This window comes from Leuresthes tenuis, unplaced genomic scaffold (genome assembly GCF_036924035.1).
Source record: "Leuresthes tenuis unplaced genomic scaffold, fLeuTen1.0.hap1 SCAF_4, whole genome shotgun sequence".
Classification (NCBI taxonomy): Eukaryota; Metazoa; Chordata; class Actinopteri; order Atheriniformes; family Atherinopsidae; genus Leuresthes; species Leuresthes tenuis.
The window spans coordinates 6,384,289-6,402,012 of NW_027325358.1; the positions used below are offsets into that span (position 1 = coordinate 6,384,289).

The following is a 17,724-nucleotide window of genomic DNA, read 5'->3' on the forward strand; positions in this document are numbered from 1 at the left end:
TACTTAAACTTTATGTCGACCTTTAGAGACAAACATGAAAAAAAAAAAAAAGGTCAGCTCATTTTGTAAAAATACACCATTGAAGAGATCTAGTTCAATCCTCTGGAAAGAATCAAAATGCACAAGCCAGAGCCCCCTCCTTTGTTTAGTGCATAGGGATGCATAGGGCCTTTTTAGGTAGGTTCCCTATCAGGACCGTCCAAGGAAGGAACAAGTCTTCCTCGATTTAAACAGCTGTGGCTGTTACTGTATTTGCAACAAGGAGAAAGAGTTATCCAGACCCAAGGTGGGTAAGAAGCAGCTTATTTTATCTGGCTTCATGAATATATATGCTCCACAGGAGAGAAAAAGACTTGAGCACTTTTAACACTAATGCCTGTTTAAATCTGCACCACAGGGCTACAAAAATTAGGATTTAAACTGAAGCCTTTTGAGTTCAGTTGCACTCTAAAAGGGAAACGATGAGCAGACTGGTATCTTTCTGGCTGCTTTTTTAAATTTATTGAGAAGTTTTGTGAACTATGTCCTCTGCTGAAAAGGTTTAGTCTGAAAATCATGTGATCACACTTCTCTGGATATTTGCTGCATGTTACTCAGGTTCGCTCTCTCCTCCTCTTGAATAACATTCCACCTGTGCAGTTACAGAGGAAAATGGGAATAATCTGTAGGAGGAGCAGGTTTTCTGTTATCAGAAATGTAAAGATTTGTGGACGAGCTGATACCAAACAACTTGATGTATTCGCCATGAGACGCTGTGATAAATGAACTCAGGTATGACACCCCCTCGTTCTTTCTTTCCCAGAACAAAGACAGTGAAGAGTTTCCTGAGCAGACTGATGTTTAAATGGCTATCACATTCAGCTTTAACCAGTAAGTGCCTTTACATTTCCTTCATCTTATACACCAGAGATTCAATAACCAGGGATTACCATGAATATATAAACAGGTGGCTAAGTGCTGCCTGTGTTCCTGCTCATCAGACTGGTGACACCAGGAGCTGCAGCACAAACAGCCGGACTGGACAAGGAGGATGAGTTTGTCTGTAATACCCAACCTTGAGGCTGTACTGTGGCCTGTTTCAAAAAGGTCACAGTCCTGGCTGCTGTGTGTTTGTGGACACTACAGGAGCAATATTTTTACTCATCTTTCTGTGCTTCTAAACCGTATCTTTCATATAACTCACCACCTGTTTCCCAGATATGATTTATTATCCTAAAAATTCTCAGAGATTAAAGGAAGTTCTGAAGATCTTTCTCATTTTCCCTCTTAGTGATGTCAAAAACGTTTCTTCCCTTTTTGATAGGACAACTACTTCTTCCACTGTATTTCAACCATGACCAACGTGGCATATACTGCCACCCTCTGGCAACACCAGGCAGCCCAGTTTATTCCTTTAAACTAGTCAATGGAAACTGGTGTGATTCACAATTCTATTTGGCTGCTTTTATACACATATAAAAGATAACATAAGCTGTATTTCTCAGTCTTTTAGAAACTGTATCTGTATAAAGCACAGATTATACCTCACCATAAAATCTCTTATTTTGCACATACTTCTCATTACGCTTAATTACCTTGATAAAAATGGAAAACCTTATCTAATCTACATATAAAATGAAACACTATGATAGGACATGATGTAGGCTATGCAGATAGGGGCAACAATTTCTGGCAGACTGAGAAATCCGGCCCACCAGAATCTGTATCCCCCTTCAACTGTAAAACATATTTACAAGAGTTATTCAGCATGATACAAAGTATTTATAGAGTAAACCAGAATAAGCCTGCAGATGCTAGTTTACAATGTAGGCGTTATGGACAGGGGACACAGATTCTGACAGACTGATAAATCTGATGTCTGCTGGAATTTGTGGCCCACTCTGCCTTTAACAGAGAGAAATGAAAGATTATCCAACACGTGCAAAATAAAAAACTTTAGGTTTCATTACAACAGCCAGAAAAGCATACCATAACTGGTATTCCTGGTTAACCTCTGTGATGAAAGACCTGACATACCTGTAAAATAAAACAATTCATGTTTGAACACACACTATCTTATAGGATGGGGATACTTTTTTCTGACAAAGGAAAAATACAGCCGGAAACATTTACAACAGTAATCTGAGTAATGTGCAAAATGAAACGTGATGCTTGAAAGCACGCTGTGCCTTAAAGAGAAGTTGTAGTAGGGATTTTCTCAGTGTTTCGTTCTCAATTAACTGAAATAAATACAGTTCAATAAGACGTTCAGAAAATAAAAGCAAGTACATTGCTACGAGCATCAAATAATATTATAAATCCTCACAAATAAAACGACAAACCTTAAACAATCAATAAAAAGGTCGAAATTAGCTTTTTTTTTTTTTGGTTTACGTGGGGAAAAATATCTAATACTGTAGATCCACCTCCACTGACTGGGTGCGCGCTCCCGCGCACCGGGGGATACGATTTCTGGCGGGGATAGATACCTTGGCACGACACCGGTGCGTGAGTGGATGGGGCTGCCTCTAAGAGAGAGGAGGAGAGTGAGCCGTGTGTTGTAGCTTATCACTTTCCTATGCGGATGTTACCGCTGGCTCTCTGGTCTGGAAGGGCTCGCAGCATCCTGCGCAGGCCAGAATTCAGGCGCTGGCATCCCAATTTGAGGATTTCTAAAACCCACACCGTCCGGCTCCCACTCGCGCTCGTAGGATAGAGGTGTGGGGAGGATATTTGTGCTTGTCCCGCTTAGCAGATCCAAGCAGAGGGGACTTTATCGACGGCGAGGACTCGGAGATGAGAAAAGCAAAGAGGATGCTCGGTTGACGAGGCAGGAGATGAACACTGGGCATGGTAAGCTCTCGAAATGACAGCTCCTGGCCTGTGACTGTTTCTGCTTCTACTTTAATGATGTGGCAGCTGTCTTGCCAGTCAACTCCAGCAGTGGTTGGCTTTGCAGAAAGGAGTCCGTACCGCACATGGCAAGCCGCACAGGGAAATCACCGCATGAGGGGGCGTGTGTGAGGGTTTATTGGGGGAGGGTGTGTGTTATGCAGACCCTCTATAGGGTAACTCCTTCTATTACCACCTGAAATATATGTCGGCTTTAAGCTCTTCCGCTTGATTGTGAAACTTACCCTTTCTAACTCCAACTGCAGCCTTAGCATAACCAATAATCCGTGCGACCTCATGGATTGTGGTATTTGATATGCACCCTGTACAATACTGAAGGGTACGCCTGCTTCTACTGCACGCATGCGCATTTTGGACGACGGGGTTGCATGAATGCTTGTTGAACGGCGTGACGCATCAGATCCTCGAACTTGATCAACCTCTCGACTTTTTTTTTCCTTTTTATTGTCTGTGTGTAAAAGAAATATTAACCCAACTTAAAAGCAGCTGATGCAGCAACGTGTTGAAAGTTGTGAGTGGTGTTGTGAAAGCAATTCACATAACGCGTGTTATCCAGGCTTAGGGCAACTGTATCCCTCAGCATCACAACTTAAGTGGATGACTACATCGGGTGACTCTTCCTTGAATTGGTCTTGATGTAGTGAGTGTCGCTTAGAGATTTTTTTTAGTATTTGCACGCTGATGAGTCATATAAATGTGTTTTGATGTATTCACAGAGCACCTCAACAGTTTATCTGTTCAAAGACTTGATCAAATACTCACCTTAGAAGTGAGATGTAGGCCTGCGATTCCTCAGAAACATGTTGTTAGTTATACTTGATGATTTAATATACTCTAGTGGTTCTGAATTCACAATCAGTTTTATCATTGCACTACCATGAGCTGATATGTGAAAATACCTGTCTGTTTGATGGGATGGATTCTTATGCATAGGCTTGGTCATGAGCTTATAATAATGTAGAATTGGGTATATTTCACTGTATTCTTGCCCTTTGTCATGTCAGCTATGAGAATCATTGTCCACACGGAACGATCATGTTACTCTCACAGTATGAAATATTGGCTCTAGTGTGAAGCTCAGATAAGATGGTTCAGTTGACAGCACCAGCCTGTTATAACCTTTGTGTGTGGGGGGCCTCCCTGTGCTTGAGCTGAAGGTGATTGTGCAGAAAGGTGATACTGGTTTGCAGTTGCTGAGCATAACTTTTCTTCTCCCTTTATGCCCTTCGTTCTCTATCACTCCCTGTCCATCTCTCCTGCATATACACCATCACTCTCAGACCATTTCTCCCTCAGATTTTCCTGCCAGTGCTGCATGCATTTCAGATCCTTGGTGTTTCTGCTGATGTTTGCTTTTCAGCGTGATGAGACATCCTGTAACTCCTTTCAGTGTGAACTGTTGTGGAACAGCAGTGAAAAGTGACATAAAATTCAAAACAACTGATCAAGATTTAAAAAAAAAAAAGGATTTTTGAAAGCAATGATTATAATAGTAGCAGCGAGTTAATTATGTTCTCATATTTAGAGGCAATAGATGGATGGTTTACTTAATTCCCCTTGTTGGCACATAAGGGCCTAGATTGAGGGAAATTTTCCCTCAATCTCTGAAATTTCTGAAATTTTTTAGAAATAAATCCAAACTTATTTCTCCTTGAATTTAGATGGAAGATATTGGTTGTCAAAAACACTGCAATCAGACCAGGAATGCCATGTCCATCATTCACGAGGCAGTCCTGTGCAAAGTAAATCTCTTTGTATTGGTAAAACAGGTTTAGATTACTGTCTGACAACACTTTGGAAAGAACAGAGACAGACCTTCTTGATTACATTCAACTAGTGGTTGAGTGACAAGTGCTTCATAAACGAATCTAAAATCACAGATGGCGTGCATTGTCTGCCTTGGTACATAAAACAGCAGCAGAGAAACAACAGCACAAAACAGCATGAAGAGCTTTGTCTCCCATCAAAAAGAAGGAGTCAGATTCTTGATCTGATCACACAATAATCCATCTTGCCAGGCCCCAGACTATTGTGGCTGCAACACAAAGGTTCAGACCTATCACCGACCTGCACAGTTTCAGGTGTGATGGGAAGTCCTTTTCACACAGTAGTTGCTTCTTATTGGTGTCGGTGTCCTTGTTAAGCCACCACTGTATTCCTTCGGTAGTTCACACAACTAAATTGAGGGGGCTCAGCACTTTATTATATTATGCTTACACACAGCAAGCTGGTGTCTTGGACTCGGCTGGGTGACAACAGTGTTGATGATTAGAGCAGCATGTTCAGAGCATGCCTGCTTTTTTTATACACACACTGTTTTGCCTCTGTGACTACATCCATTACTGGCTCAGAGGTTATATAACCCCTGACGTCCATTTACAGGTTTAGTTAATTCAATTGTCATACATAGTATCTTCTCTCAGGTCTTTCCTCATTCTCTGCCATAAGTTTAGTTGCAGCTATAGTTCAACATTTATTAGCTTCCCACCAACTCAGAGAACCAGATAACGTCTGTTTTTTAGTTTCCTTTGTTAAAAGCACATGAGGAAACTTAACATCACAGCCTACAAACCCTTTTTAACAAGAAGCGCTTTTTGGGATAAACACAGACAAACATGGTCCAGTTGCTCTTATTCAAGCTCTTACGATTAGGTTGTGGTATGTCACATGATTTTAACAAGGAGAGGTCACACTGATTTCAGTCAAACCTCACTCTTTATCTTAGCAATAGTCTCAGACTCAGACAAACTGCAAGCATTCGTTTATATCCAGTTTCCAGGGCTGAATACTGAACTGGATTTTTACTATTTGGATGAAGGATTTGCATTTCATGGTAATAACTATGTATTTCAACCCAGGTTGCCCTGGAATAACACTTTTCTTTAAATCTTAAATCTTCTTTAAAGTAGGATTTCTTCTTACTGGCAGTTGTCATCCTAGTTAACATCTTCACTGCAAACATAAAGGTCTGTAAGATGCAGTTTATGGACAGTTTACATCCATTTGCAGCACAAATTGACTTGTTGATCCAGCTTATCTCATTCAAGCTGTTTAGCAGGAAAATTCCCTTAATACATATGTAAAATGAGTTAGTGATAGAATTATTTAAGCATTTTAAGTTTGTTTGAAAGCATGAAATCTCTGGATATCATGCTTCTGTTTTAGGATAACAGAATCTATCTTGTAGAGCACTGTCTGTAGAACTGAGTGTCATAAGGACACAGGACAGGCAGTGTAGAAACACAAAATACTTTATTAAATAAGAAATAAACTAAGGGTGCTACCAATGCAGGAACAAGAAGTACAAACTAAATTAAAACAGAACCTAAGAGGACTGAACTGACGAGAAAAAACACAATGGACAACACTGGGAGAACAAAAACAACATGCATACAACAGTCTGGCACTAAACAAAGGAAAACCTGAAGGATATATACTGAGGGATAACAAATGAGCATCAGGTATGGCAATCAGAAACTGAAGACCTGGTGTGAAACAAGAGCGGAAGTCAAATCAATAGAATGTGCAAAGGTGCAAGCACAACAACATAAAACAGGAAGTAAGGAAACTGATAAACAAGTTGAAGATAAATAACTGACAGAAATTAACTAGAATACAGAACAAAACATGACAGAGAAACTAATAAACCAAAACACAAAGCAAGGACAGTGACCGTCAGTGTGCATCTGGAAGCTTTGGAAAATATTTAAATGAGGGCTAAGCTGCTAAATGTTGTTGAGAACAAAAATACACATTTTAGTCCTTTTATCACATAATTACAATAAATTAAGATAAACAATAAATCGATTTATGGTGTTAATGCAATAAACTGATTTACCAGAATAAATGCTCATTCTCATTAGTTCAGAGCACCATTCTTATTAGATCCATTAGAGATCCAGTAGAATCACTAAATACCACACTCTTTATAAATTAATTACATCACAATAATTTATGCTACTTAACTTATCTGCAAAGCTGTTAGAAAAAGTGTCATCACAGAATTTGTTTTGTTTTTTACCCTGAAAAAGGCTTTTTTTTACTACTCCAAAAAAACCCAATATATACAGTAAGTCATTTTGCCACTATCATCTTTTTTCTCAAATAAAGAAAAATGTAAGTACTTCCAAAACTCATACGTCAAAGCGTTTGTATGACATACACATTGTGTGATTAATATAGATTGATATTGTACAATATATTATAGTTAAGCATGAAACAGGCTTTATTAAATATGAGGATCGTTCATGTCTTAAATGAAATAAATATATCAATGATTAAACTGTCACCTGTGAAATAAAAGACAAGGTCATGACGGTAGGGGTAGCTGATTTGAAAAGTAGTTATTTCCGAAACATCTGACAGTTTCATTAGCAGGAGACTGATGAACAAAAGTTTTGTTTTCTTGTGTCACACCAGTTTAGGTTTGGTTTACTGGGTTAATTAGCTTCTGTGTCAGTGAGGGCTTATAGTCTTAGTTAGAGGGAGGGGTACAGTATCACAGGAACAGTGATGATCAATTCCCATGTGTCCTCTCTGAAATATGAATTTGGAAAAGAAAAATGGGTTGCTGGCCTGAATAAAATAAGCTTTCAAGAAGCTTCATCAGACACCTGAGTGCCAGAGCTGCTGTGTGACCTACTTTTTTGTGATGGGGCACCAGTCGTGAGCAGCTCAGTAAGTCGCTATCATCGCTCACTGTTTATGTGGCTTAATATATTCTGACACTGAAACTAAAGAGGAAAATCAGATTTTACCTTATTATATGCTAACAGTGTTATTTTTACAAATTATAGTCTCAGTTTTTCAGTCTACTGGTTCCATCAAAATTTCAGCAAAGTCATGATCTAAATGGACGATCCTGGTAATAATAAAGATTACCGGGAGTTACAGGTTAATAGCATCAACAAATGAAGAGAGCAACATATTATGCTATTTCTAGTCTATTGATATCTATAGTGTATATTCATATACTGTATCATCTCTATCTCTTTCTTACAGGGGTATGCTATGCTAACTGCTGACAGGAAAGAGGAGCCTTCTGTGGTATAGCTACCTCTCCCCTCCATCTGCCATCTGCATCTCCCCTTTCACCCCTTTTCTTAACCTGTTGAGCATTCGCTTGTCACTCTCTCCCTGCACATCTTTCGCTCTGTGTCACCATGACAACATCAGCTCTGCGCCGGCAGGTGAAGAATATTGTGCACAACTATTCAGAAGCGGAGATCAAGGTATTTATAATTGAACTGCGTTTAGTTCTTATACAAAGCCTTTACAAAGAGTAAATCATTTGAGTTAGAAGTGATGTTAAGTCGCATTGATCCCTTCTCGTACAGCTCACGTGCGCTGATACATTTATGAAATAAATGGACATCATGGCTCTTTCTTTGTCAATGTGCAGGTTCGCGAGGCCACTTCAAACGATCCATGGGGCCCTTCCTCGTCTCTTATGTCAGAGATCGCTGACTTGACCTTCAATGTGGTGGCGTTTGCTGAGGTCATGGGCATGATATGGAAGCGCCTCAATGACAGCGGCAAGAACTGGAGACACGTCTACAAGGTGTGGCCATGGAAGTTCTTTTTATGTGTTCTGTGTTCTCCCTCTCTGTTGCGTTAAATGTAGATTCTCTCGATTAAAAGGTACACTCTGTATCTCCTTTTATTGACATTCATGCATACAACCTGCATTTGCCTCCAGGCCCTGACTCTGCTGGATTACCTGCTGAAGACTGGATCAGAGAGAGTGGCCCAGCAGTGCCGTGAAAACGCCTTCTCTATTCAGGTCTGGCAATCTGAGCTGCTCTGTGGCACCGCTGGTTTGTTACCGTTTACAGTTCACTGGGGTGATTGTTTGTTGTTGCCCTGACAATCACTGATTATCCTGCCACACCATGTTACGCTAGAAAACGTGTTCGACACAATATGATTACATCTTGGATTATTATTTAGATGACCCTAGATAAAGTAAAGGTATAAACTGAGATATTTGCTAATATGTACTCTGGTTTTCTTTTGGAATATCAGATTATTGAGGCTTTTGCTGCATGCTAAATTACCTTCTGAATACATTGTCTAAAAGTGTTTCTATCACATATTCAAGTGAATTTAAAGCTAACCTTTGAACCTTTTTTGAAAACTGCTCACCAACATTTCCCTAACCTGGTTTGCAGTGCTTAGCAATGTCGCAATACTATCAGTCTGTTTCTCTTTATATCAGTTGCACACATCAGTTGCATACAGATTAGTCTTTCATGAAGTGAGAATTGGACATGCTTCTTGTCTAGAAGCAGAAACAGCTGATCACTGATACAAACAATGTTCCCCACCTCAGAACTTATTTACAAAAATTGTGTTAATTCCCTTTAATGCACATTTACTTATTCAGAAACAGAAAGAGCCATCTAAAGTGTAAATTGAAACCTATTTGCAACATTGAGGAAGTTTTGTGACTTTTCCCTGTACTTGGAAAGTCATGTTGGCAAAAGATTTGAAGCTACACACACTGAAACAGGACTGAAAGCGGAGGTTTTAAAGACGTTGTTTAATTAATTATTTGTGTTATATTGGGCCAAAACTTGACTGACATATTCTGGGAATGTGTGAAACTAACATTAACTTTGATTAATTCAAATAAAAGTGAATGTAATACACTGATAAAGAACACTCTTAATTATTTCAGTTGGTACCAAGCAAATTTATTTATTTAATCGAAAAAGACAAAGTAATTTTTTCAGTTGTTAAATCCACAAAAGTAAAACATAAAAAAAACTAAATACATTTCAGATAAAAAGGTACTTTATATCAACTATTCCAAAAAGTCTTTTTACATTGTACGCCCTTTATAAAGTCTCATGTTTGTTTCTGAAAACCTGTGAACAAAATGCCTTCTGGGTATATTACAGACGTTACGTGACTTCCAGTATGTGGACCGCGATGGCAGAGACCAGGGGGCAAACGTGCGGGAAAAAGCACGCCAACTGGTTTGTCTCTTGCGGGATGAGGAGCGGCTCCGCCAGGAGAGGAGTCAAGCCCTAAAGACCAAGGAGCGAATGGCTGGGGGAGGCACTGGAGGTGGTGTGCACGGAGGTATTCCCCCATCTTATCACCCAGGCAGACGCACAAGTCAGCCCAGCATGGCTGTCCTGTACGGGGAAGAATTCAGCCGCTCCAGAGGCTCTCCGTCCTCCTTTAACTGTGAGATTTTAAAGTCTAAAGTGAACTTTTTTTGTGCATGTATGTTGGAAATGTATTAATAAATGGATCCAGTGTTAAAGATGCACATTTGTATTCAGGATTAGTACTACATGCCTCATGAACAGCAGTTGGACTGTCAGCACATAGATTATCAATACTGCTGTGTGGGCCTGAAAATATTCAAATTAGCACCTCACTTCCTGTGTTCCATGTCTCAGAGCATCTGCTCATGCATTCTCGCATCAATCTGACAGTTTCTCTTATACCTTCGATCCAAAACCTCCCTTGCTTGTTCCCTCTGCAGCCTCATCCTCGTCTCCACGTGCAGCCTCCGACCTGGAGCAGGCTCGACCTCAGACCAGCGGGGAGGAGGAGCTGCAGCTCCAGCTGGCCTTAGCCATGAGCAGGGAGGAGAATCAGAAGGTAAGACAACACACGTACACATCATGCAATGATCTTCAGCTCCTGTAGTGTGACAGCATAGCCTCTGTCTTCTTTCCTGGAGCCACTCATGCCTCAATGATCTCTTGACGATTCTTATCATAAAAATGTTACCAATGTTTTAAACATTCGCCCACCTTCATCTAGCTAGCCCCTTCTTCCCCTGTTACCATAGAGATGGATGAAGACAGACTGCTTAAAGCCTTAGCCAAAAGGAGCATGAGCAGGTATACACACAAAAACATAACTCACACCTAACAGCTCAGTGTAAATGTTTATAAGCACTTAGCTGTGTGTGTTTTATGTTATATAAAGATATGGCTCCAAACTAAAATATTTCCCTGCAGCTGACTAATGACGTTCCTCCAAACCCTTTTCTTCCTTTTGTTCTTCTTTAGCCATCTTTCTCTTTCTCAGGCTCTCTGTTTTGCAGATTTTGTTCCTCTTCATTTAACATCAAAATCAATGTTTCTCATACAAGAAATGTTTTTCAAATAACTTTATAGAGTTTTTGCTTTGCTCTAAAACAACAACTGCTTTTTTCAAAATGAATATTCCTGCAGCACAAAAATAAAAGCCCCTGCTGTTCATTCATTTCGCTGGGCCAAGCCAAAGAGAAGTGCTTCACGAATGGCTGTGTGTTCGTATGTGCGCATGTTCATATTCTGTGCTGTGACGGTAATGCTGATGATGTCACAATGCCGCCCCTGCAGGAGCAGCGCTGTCGCCAAGGAGACGACTCACTGTTACAGAAGGCACTGGATGAGAGCCGACGAGAGAGCCAGTCAGGGACATGCGAGGTTGGTTTGAAAACGCGTGTGTATGAGCTGGGTGGTGTGTGTGTGGGCACATGCATGGTACATGAGTACGCATTTGCATGGGAAGGTGGGCGGACATTTTTGTAGGTGGCCGCTTGCAGGCATTTAGAGAATGTAACTCAATATAGGATGTAGACTGAGAGATAGAGAAAAATTAGACAAAAAGACAGACAACAGCATAATGAGGGTGGTTTCAGAGAGGAGAAAGAGATGCATGCTGAATGATAATGACCTGTCTTGTCTAACCTTGAGCTCAGCATGATATTTCCCTGAGAGCACAGTCCTTATCTTGTAGCACATCAGCTCTTTCATTCAAAGCTCTGTCAACAAGCCAGTTCAAGTCACTAGCTGTGCAATGTAAAGGTCCCCATGGCTTGTAATTGGTCACATTCATATTATTCTTATCATAGAAAGTCAGGAGCTTTCAAATGCGTCCAAAAGAAATCTCCATGGAGATTTGGGAAAAGTGAGTGCAATGCTTCTCCGACTGACAAAATACACAACATGTCCACTGAAATCATAGGCCATCATGTCTGGCATCATCACACATTCAAAAAACGTTATTTTGTAAGATCTCTCATTCATAAAGGAACAATTGTGCATTTGCATTTCTCTTGCCAGAAATTGTTTGACCGTACATCAGCCTGGTTTCCAATCTCAGCTTTATCCATGAATTGATGCAGGCACTGCCTTAATCATCCGTTTAGATATAGAAATTCTAACGACAAGTTGTTGTAAAAACATACTGACCTGTGGTGTTTTTATAGCTCTTGCATCCTGGTTCAGTCCAGAATCAAGCAATTACTTGTTTAGTGGTGGTAAATGCACTGGCTGGTCGATTCATGGGTGCTTTATATTGAAAGGCAGCCTTTTGATATGGCAATAATGGACTTTATGACAGATCTTCCTATAAGTATAGAAAAGTTTGACTGCTACCGAAACTGTCACACAAAGCAGAAAAATGTTCACAATCCTGAAGACTAGAACAAATGTTTTGCTCTCTGAGTATCAGTGTCGATAGCTTTACTCTATGTCTGCTTGTATTTGTGTCTGGAAATAACCATACAAACCTGGAAGCACAAAAGAGAATCCTGAATTTTAAGACCTTTTGCTTCCTCTGTAGTCTGCCATGTTGGAGCTTGTGGACATATTTGGACCCTCCTCTGAGCCCCAGCCTTCCCCCAGTGACCCTTGGAACTCAGCTCAGCCCTCCTGTAACATCGCCTCGGACCCCTGGGAGTCTGTAGGTGGGTGGTTTATCACAAACACAAACATTCACATGCAGGCAAGTATGAAACCTAAATCTTCTGTAGTCAAAACAACAGCTGTGTACCGCACTATACTCAGAGCAAATTATTTCTGTCTTCACAGCAGCCCACTCCAGCACTCCTGTAATTGGTAGCCCCTGGACAGCCCCTCCCTCGTCCTCTAACACATCCAATCCTTGGGCTCCATGTGCCAACTCACACACAGACCCCTGGGAAGCCACCCCTGCACCCTCCAGTCCTCCCAACAATGAGTGGGAGAGCCCAACAGATGGGGGTTCTGTGCCCTTTATAAATACTTAGTATCATAAAGTCCCATCAGAATATACCGCACACTATAGTTTTCAGTGGATTTTCTTAAAACTTAAGCATTGCTTTTTACGTTTGCAGTTTAATTCATTTGTCATTTCACCTTGCAGATGGTGATGAGACAGATCCATTCCCTGCACAAGAAGAGGAGAAGCCTAAAGAGGAGGTTCCCCAGGTGTCCTCCCCTCAACCTGCCAGCCCAACAGGTAGTGAAGCACGGGTCAGCACAGTGGGTTTCACCGTGCATAAGGACATCACAGAAGAAGTTTTTTTAAATAACTCTACAACAACATATATAACCGTGGTGAATTTTTTGTTTTGTGAAAACATGGTTAATGAGCTATTGACCCAACTCTGTAGTAATTACACATAATGTAAACCCCATTAACAAAAAGTTAAAAAAGGAAGAGATGTCACTAACACAAGACTTTGACAACAATAAATAGAAATGTCTTATCCTAAACCAAAACAACACCTGGTGCAATGACTAATTGGATCAGTTGGCAACAGGTGTCTGTTACACTTCCAAGTGTTTTTTGTACCCTAGATAGTGGAGGAGCTTTGCCACCGTGGGAAAGTTTGTGTTGGCATATTTAACATTTTAGAAAAAGCATTTCTCAAAACATTTTCTCCCATTAACTCTTGAGAATTTTAAGAGAATGTGCAGACAGTTTGTTTCAGACTTTTTCCAAAGAGACATTTTCTTACAGCTTTCTCACAGCTGTAACAGTGTAAGAGGGGATACTGGGAAGCAGGAGGCAGGACATGATGCAGAAGGTACACTGGAAAATTTGGAAGAATAGTGAAGAATAATGGATGAGACCCCTCAATGACTGTTTCTGTGTTGATATCAGTATCATGTGAATTTAAAATATACTGTCGTGAAAAGTGAGTGTAAAGCAAAGTGCAGTTGATAGTAAATAATGTGTAATAGACACTATTTTCTTCTGAAGCATTTACTGTTATTACACTTGTCGATCTTCTGGAGAAGATACCACAGTGATTGTGGTATCTGCTTTTGTGTTCTATATGTCATCCTGCTGGAGGATCTCTGGAACCTTTTTAGGACTGCAGTGCATGTGTGAAAAAGGTTTCAGTGTAAAATGACAGTATTACAGATATCAGTAAAGCATTTAGAGAATCTGGTGAAATCTCTGTATACAAGGGGACAAGGCCAGAAACCAGTTCTGAATGGTCATGCTCTTGAGGCCCTCAAATGACACTGCATTGAAAACTGACAAAATCCTGTGGATCCAGAGTCACTGCCAACAATATGGGTATGAATAACTTGCAAAACTGTGGTGGGAAATAATCCATTTGAACTTTTCATTCACAGCTGGTCTTGTTTTGCTTATGTACTATCTGAGACCATGGTGACCCTTAACATGACCTTGGCCAGAATAAATTACTGTTTAGCTATCTCTCTTAAGCTCTCTCCTAACACCAAGCCTCATTGGTGCACTGGACACTTCCTTATAAGCTTCTTTTCTGAAATGCTAAATGATTTCTACAGGCTTCGGGGCAACATATGCTGCCATCCAGACAATATCCTTTTCACCTTATTTATTTCAGTAACATAATACCAAACTATATTCTGCGCATATTACAATCGTAAATTTTAGCTTACGATTGTAATAGCAGCTAAATCAACCTGCCTGCAGCCCAGACCTGTGACTGTTGAGCAGCCGGAATCCCACCTTTTAAACGTTTTTTTTTTTTTCACTAGTTAGTTTCCAAAATGTTTTTAAAAGAAAATTTTACCAGAGAAAACACAGAAATGCCCCCATATAAACTCTTTGCTGACAAAAACATTTAAAATACGAACCTTTAAAAAGCAGCAGCATCTGACGTTTACATGTATATTCAGACAAATAAGGGATTTTTAAGTCTTTACATTCCGCTTTTTATTTTCCTTTTTTAAGAACTGGACTGCACACAGCCTTGCATCTTTCCTCAAAGTCTACTTTGAAATTCTTTTTTACTCATTTTGCAGATGCAGAGTTGTTTGGAGTAAAACAAGAATCTGACCTGTTTTCGGAACAAAACTCCAAGCCAGATCCATTTGGGCCAGATCCACCTTTTAAACCGCAGGTAAATGGACGGGAATCGAACAGCCCGGAGATGTTTGACCTATCCCGGCTAGCACCCCCCCTCAGTGCCCCACCTATACGTGTTTGTCGGACTCCAGAAGCCTTCCTGGGCCCTACGGGGGCATCACTGGTCAATTTAGACACTCTCATACCCCCCACACCCCCCAGCAAGATGCACAAAAATCCATTCCTCTCAGGTAATGTGTGATTGCTCTAAAATTAATTGACATACTACCAAAAATAATACTGGGATATTATTAGAGTTCTGTTTTCCAACTACCAAAATCTTTTTTTGCAGGTCTGAGTGCACCATCTCCCACCAATCCGTTCCACTGCGACCAGCCGCGTCTCACCCTCAACCAAATGCGACCGTGCTCCACCTCTCCGCTGCCGCCCCATATGTTGTCCTACAGCCCATCGTTGCCCCTTCCTCTGCTCCACCAGCCACCCGTCCTCCCCTCATCCCTCACACAGCCTCCTGCTGGACTCCTGGACCTTCCCTCTAACCTTCCTCAGCCCCTGCTCCCCCTTTCCCCCCGACTGGGATCTCGCACTCAGACACAGACACACAGCCACAACCCTTTCCTCTGAGACCCCTGCATCTTTCTCCTGGTCTGCAGAGAGAGTTGACATAATGGAGTCTTTTTGGATTCAAACTATGCTATTTACAGTGAGACCGGTTGAGATGAGCTTGAACTATATCCTGGTCTGATGTCATTGTGCACACCTGAAGTGGTTAAAACTTGGATAGGATGTATTTGTGTCTCTCTAAAGACACATCAGCTGCTATGTAACCTAAACTCCTAAAGGAAGAAGCTCACTAACTCATGCACACACAAAAACATGCTCTCAGGCACAGTTCAGGATGCACAGACACAAACATTTCCACAACACCAAACTGAAATGATGTATCCAAACAGTCCCTTTGATGCCTTTTCCTCATCACAAGTAACAGCTCCAAACACCCTTTGACCACAGAGACAGAACTGTTCCCTTGGAAGATTGGGAAAAGCCACATACTTAGATGACTGTCCACCAAGGTTCACCAGGATCCTTACTGCTGCTTCACCGACAAGAGCATGAATGCCTCCCACCCCCAAGACTCCAAACTAATTTATTCTTCTGAGCACCTGAGATATAGTTCCTCAAATGTTTTTTTTTTTCTTCTAAGGAGTCAAACTGTATAATGGACTTTTTTTCTTTAAAGAAGGTCCAAAACTGTGAGACTCGAGAAAGCACAGAGCACTACTCATAAACTAATTGACTCCTTCTTACATATACATGATGATGTATAATATGCATTGCCTTGTTACCTTGAATGCTCAATAGCATCTGGTTCCAAGTTAGTTAAGTTGCAATTCTTTCCAGGCAAGTAACCCATACGTGATCCAGGTGGATTCAACACTGGACTAAACCAGTTTATGATGGATCTTACTGTTTCAGTCTGAACCTGCTCTGCTCTCTGATTGTACCCAGTTAGGCCCACATGCCAGTGTCCACATCTGACCCCAAATTGCATTCCCCACATCTTTCAGGAGGACCTCAGGGAGTCAACTCTGGCCGTCCTTCAAAGAGATTAAACTTAGTTAATGAAAAGTTGTTTGACTACAAAAAATTAGAAACAAGAAAGCTCAGTGGCTATGTTTCAGATAAAAATGCAGAATGAGCAGAGAAGGTAAAAGGATGAGGGAGGAGAGAATGAGAAAGGAATTGAAAAAAATAGGTGAAGGGATGACAGATGTCAACTGATGTGAGTGCTCCTCCATCTCTTCTGTGACGTTGAGGATCTGAGATGAATCAGATGACTTAATGCTTCATCGCTGCACTGAACCCGGACATGAATGTGAAATGCCTGCCTATAGATACACACAGGCTTAGTACATATGTACTTAATAGAATTATATTGCTGTATTATGAAGTATTATACCAATAAATGGATGGTGTTTGCATTATAACTGATATGGTTTTCATTGATTCTTGAATAATTAATTTTTTGTCCACTGCAGTGAAAACCCACTGACTGCACAATGCCATCATGCAGCTCCTGTTTATTTACTATGAGATATTAATATGTAGGCAATGAAGAAAAGCAGTACAACGCTGACCCGCTACAGTTGAAAGTTTAAAAAAAAAAGATTGAATTTAGTTTATTTTGACGCTTGTCTTCAGTATAACCAACAAAAACAGTGTCACAATGTCTTGTATGTTGTCAAAGGAAGTGTCGGAGTTAACGCAATATTTGGTAGTAAGAATACTATCATTACAGTCATGTGAGAAAGAAAGAACACCCTAATCCGTCGTAAGGTTTTACCTACCAGGAGATAAGAACAAATCTGACCCTTCCTAAAATTAGATACATGCAATTTCAGGTGAATGTCACATACTACACTGTGTTGTGTATTCAGCAAAAATGCAGAAGCTCTGTGTCAAAGACTTAAGACAACTTACAAAAGAACAATATACACATAAAAACAAGGGTCTGTATTTACATACACATGTGATCTGGAAATGCATACACACATGGTGTGTGGGTGTTACAGAGAGAAAATAATATTGCACTGAGATGAAGAGAACCCCAATGTGGATGACACAGACATGAGTATTGAAAGATACAGAGCTGACAAGACAACAAAAAAATAAGTGATTCATAACCACGATGGTTAGATTGTGCAACCTTTAAAAGGTCCGATTGCTGTTGGGATCAATGACCAGTGG

General features: G+C 40.6%; 1 protein-coding gene across 2 annotated transcripts; it reads left to right on the plus strand.

Moving 5' to 3' along the window:
• The first annotated feature begins 2,440 nt into the window (after nucleotides 1–2,440).
• epn3b (epsin 3b) lies at nucleotides 2,441–16,964 on the plus strand. 2 transcript variants are annotated; one of them, XM_072384269.1, is made up of 12 exons: nucleotides 2,441–2,832; nucleotides 7,894–8,123; nucleotides 8,294–8,452; nucleotides 8,591–8,674; nucleotides 9,795–10,086; nucleotides 10,391–10,509; nucleotides 11,241–11,327; nucleotides 12,469–12,592; nucleotides 12,720–12,887; nucleotides 13,030–13,125; nucleotides 14,913–15,206; nucleotides 15,308–16,964. In XM_072384269.1, the coding sequence occupies exons 2-12, from the start codon at nucleotides 8,055–8,057 to the stop codon at nucleotides 15,598–15,600; spliced, it is 1,785 nt and encodes a 594-aa protein (XP_072240370.1). In that variant the 5' UTR covers nucleotides 2,441–2,832; nucleotides 7,894–8,054; the 3' UTR covers nucleotides 15,601–16,964. The 2 variants fall into 2 exon arrangements, with proteins under 2 accessions (XP_072240370.1, XP_072240369.1); XM_072384268.1 differs by having other exon boundaries at nucleotides 2,442–2,832; nucleotides 12,717–12,887.
• Nucleotides 16,965–17,724: the final 760 nt, after the last annotated feature.

Coding starts and splice junctions, on each gene's coding strand:
- epn3b (XM_072384268.1), top strand. CDS start 8,055: ATGACAACATCAGCTCTGCGCCGGCAGGTGAAGAATATTGTGCACAAC. Junction 10,510..11,240: donor GCAGGGAGGAGAATCAGAAG/GTAAGACAACAC, acceptor CCGCCCCTGCAG/GAGCAGCGCTGTCGCCAAGG. Junction 11,328..12,468: donor GCCAGTCAGGGACATGCGAG/GTTGGTTTGAAA, acceptor CTTCCTCTGTAG/TCTGCCATGTTGGAGCTTGT.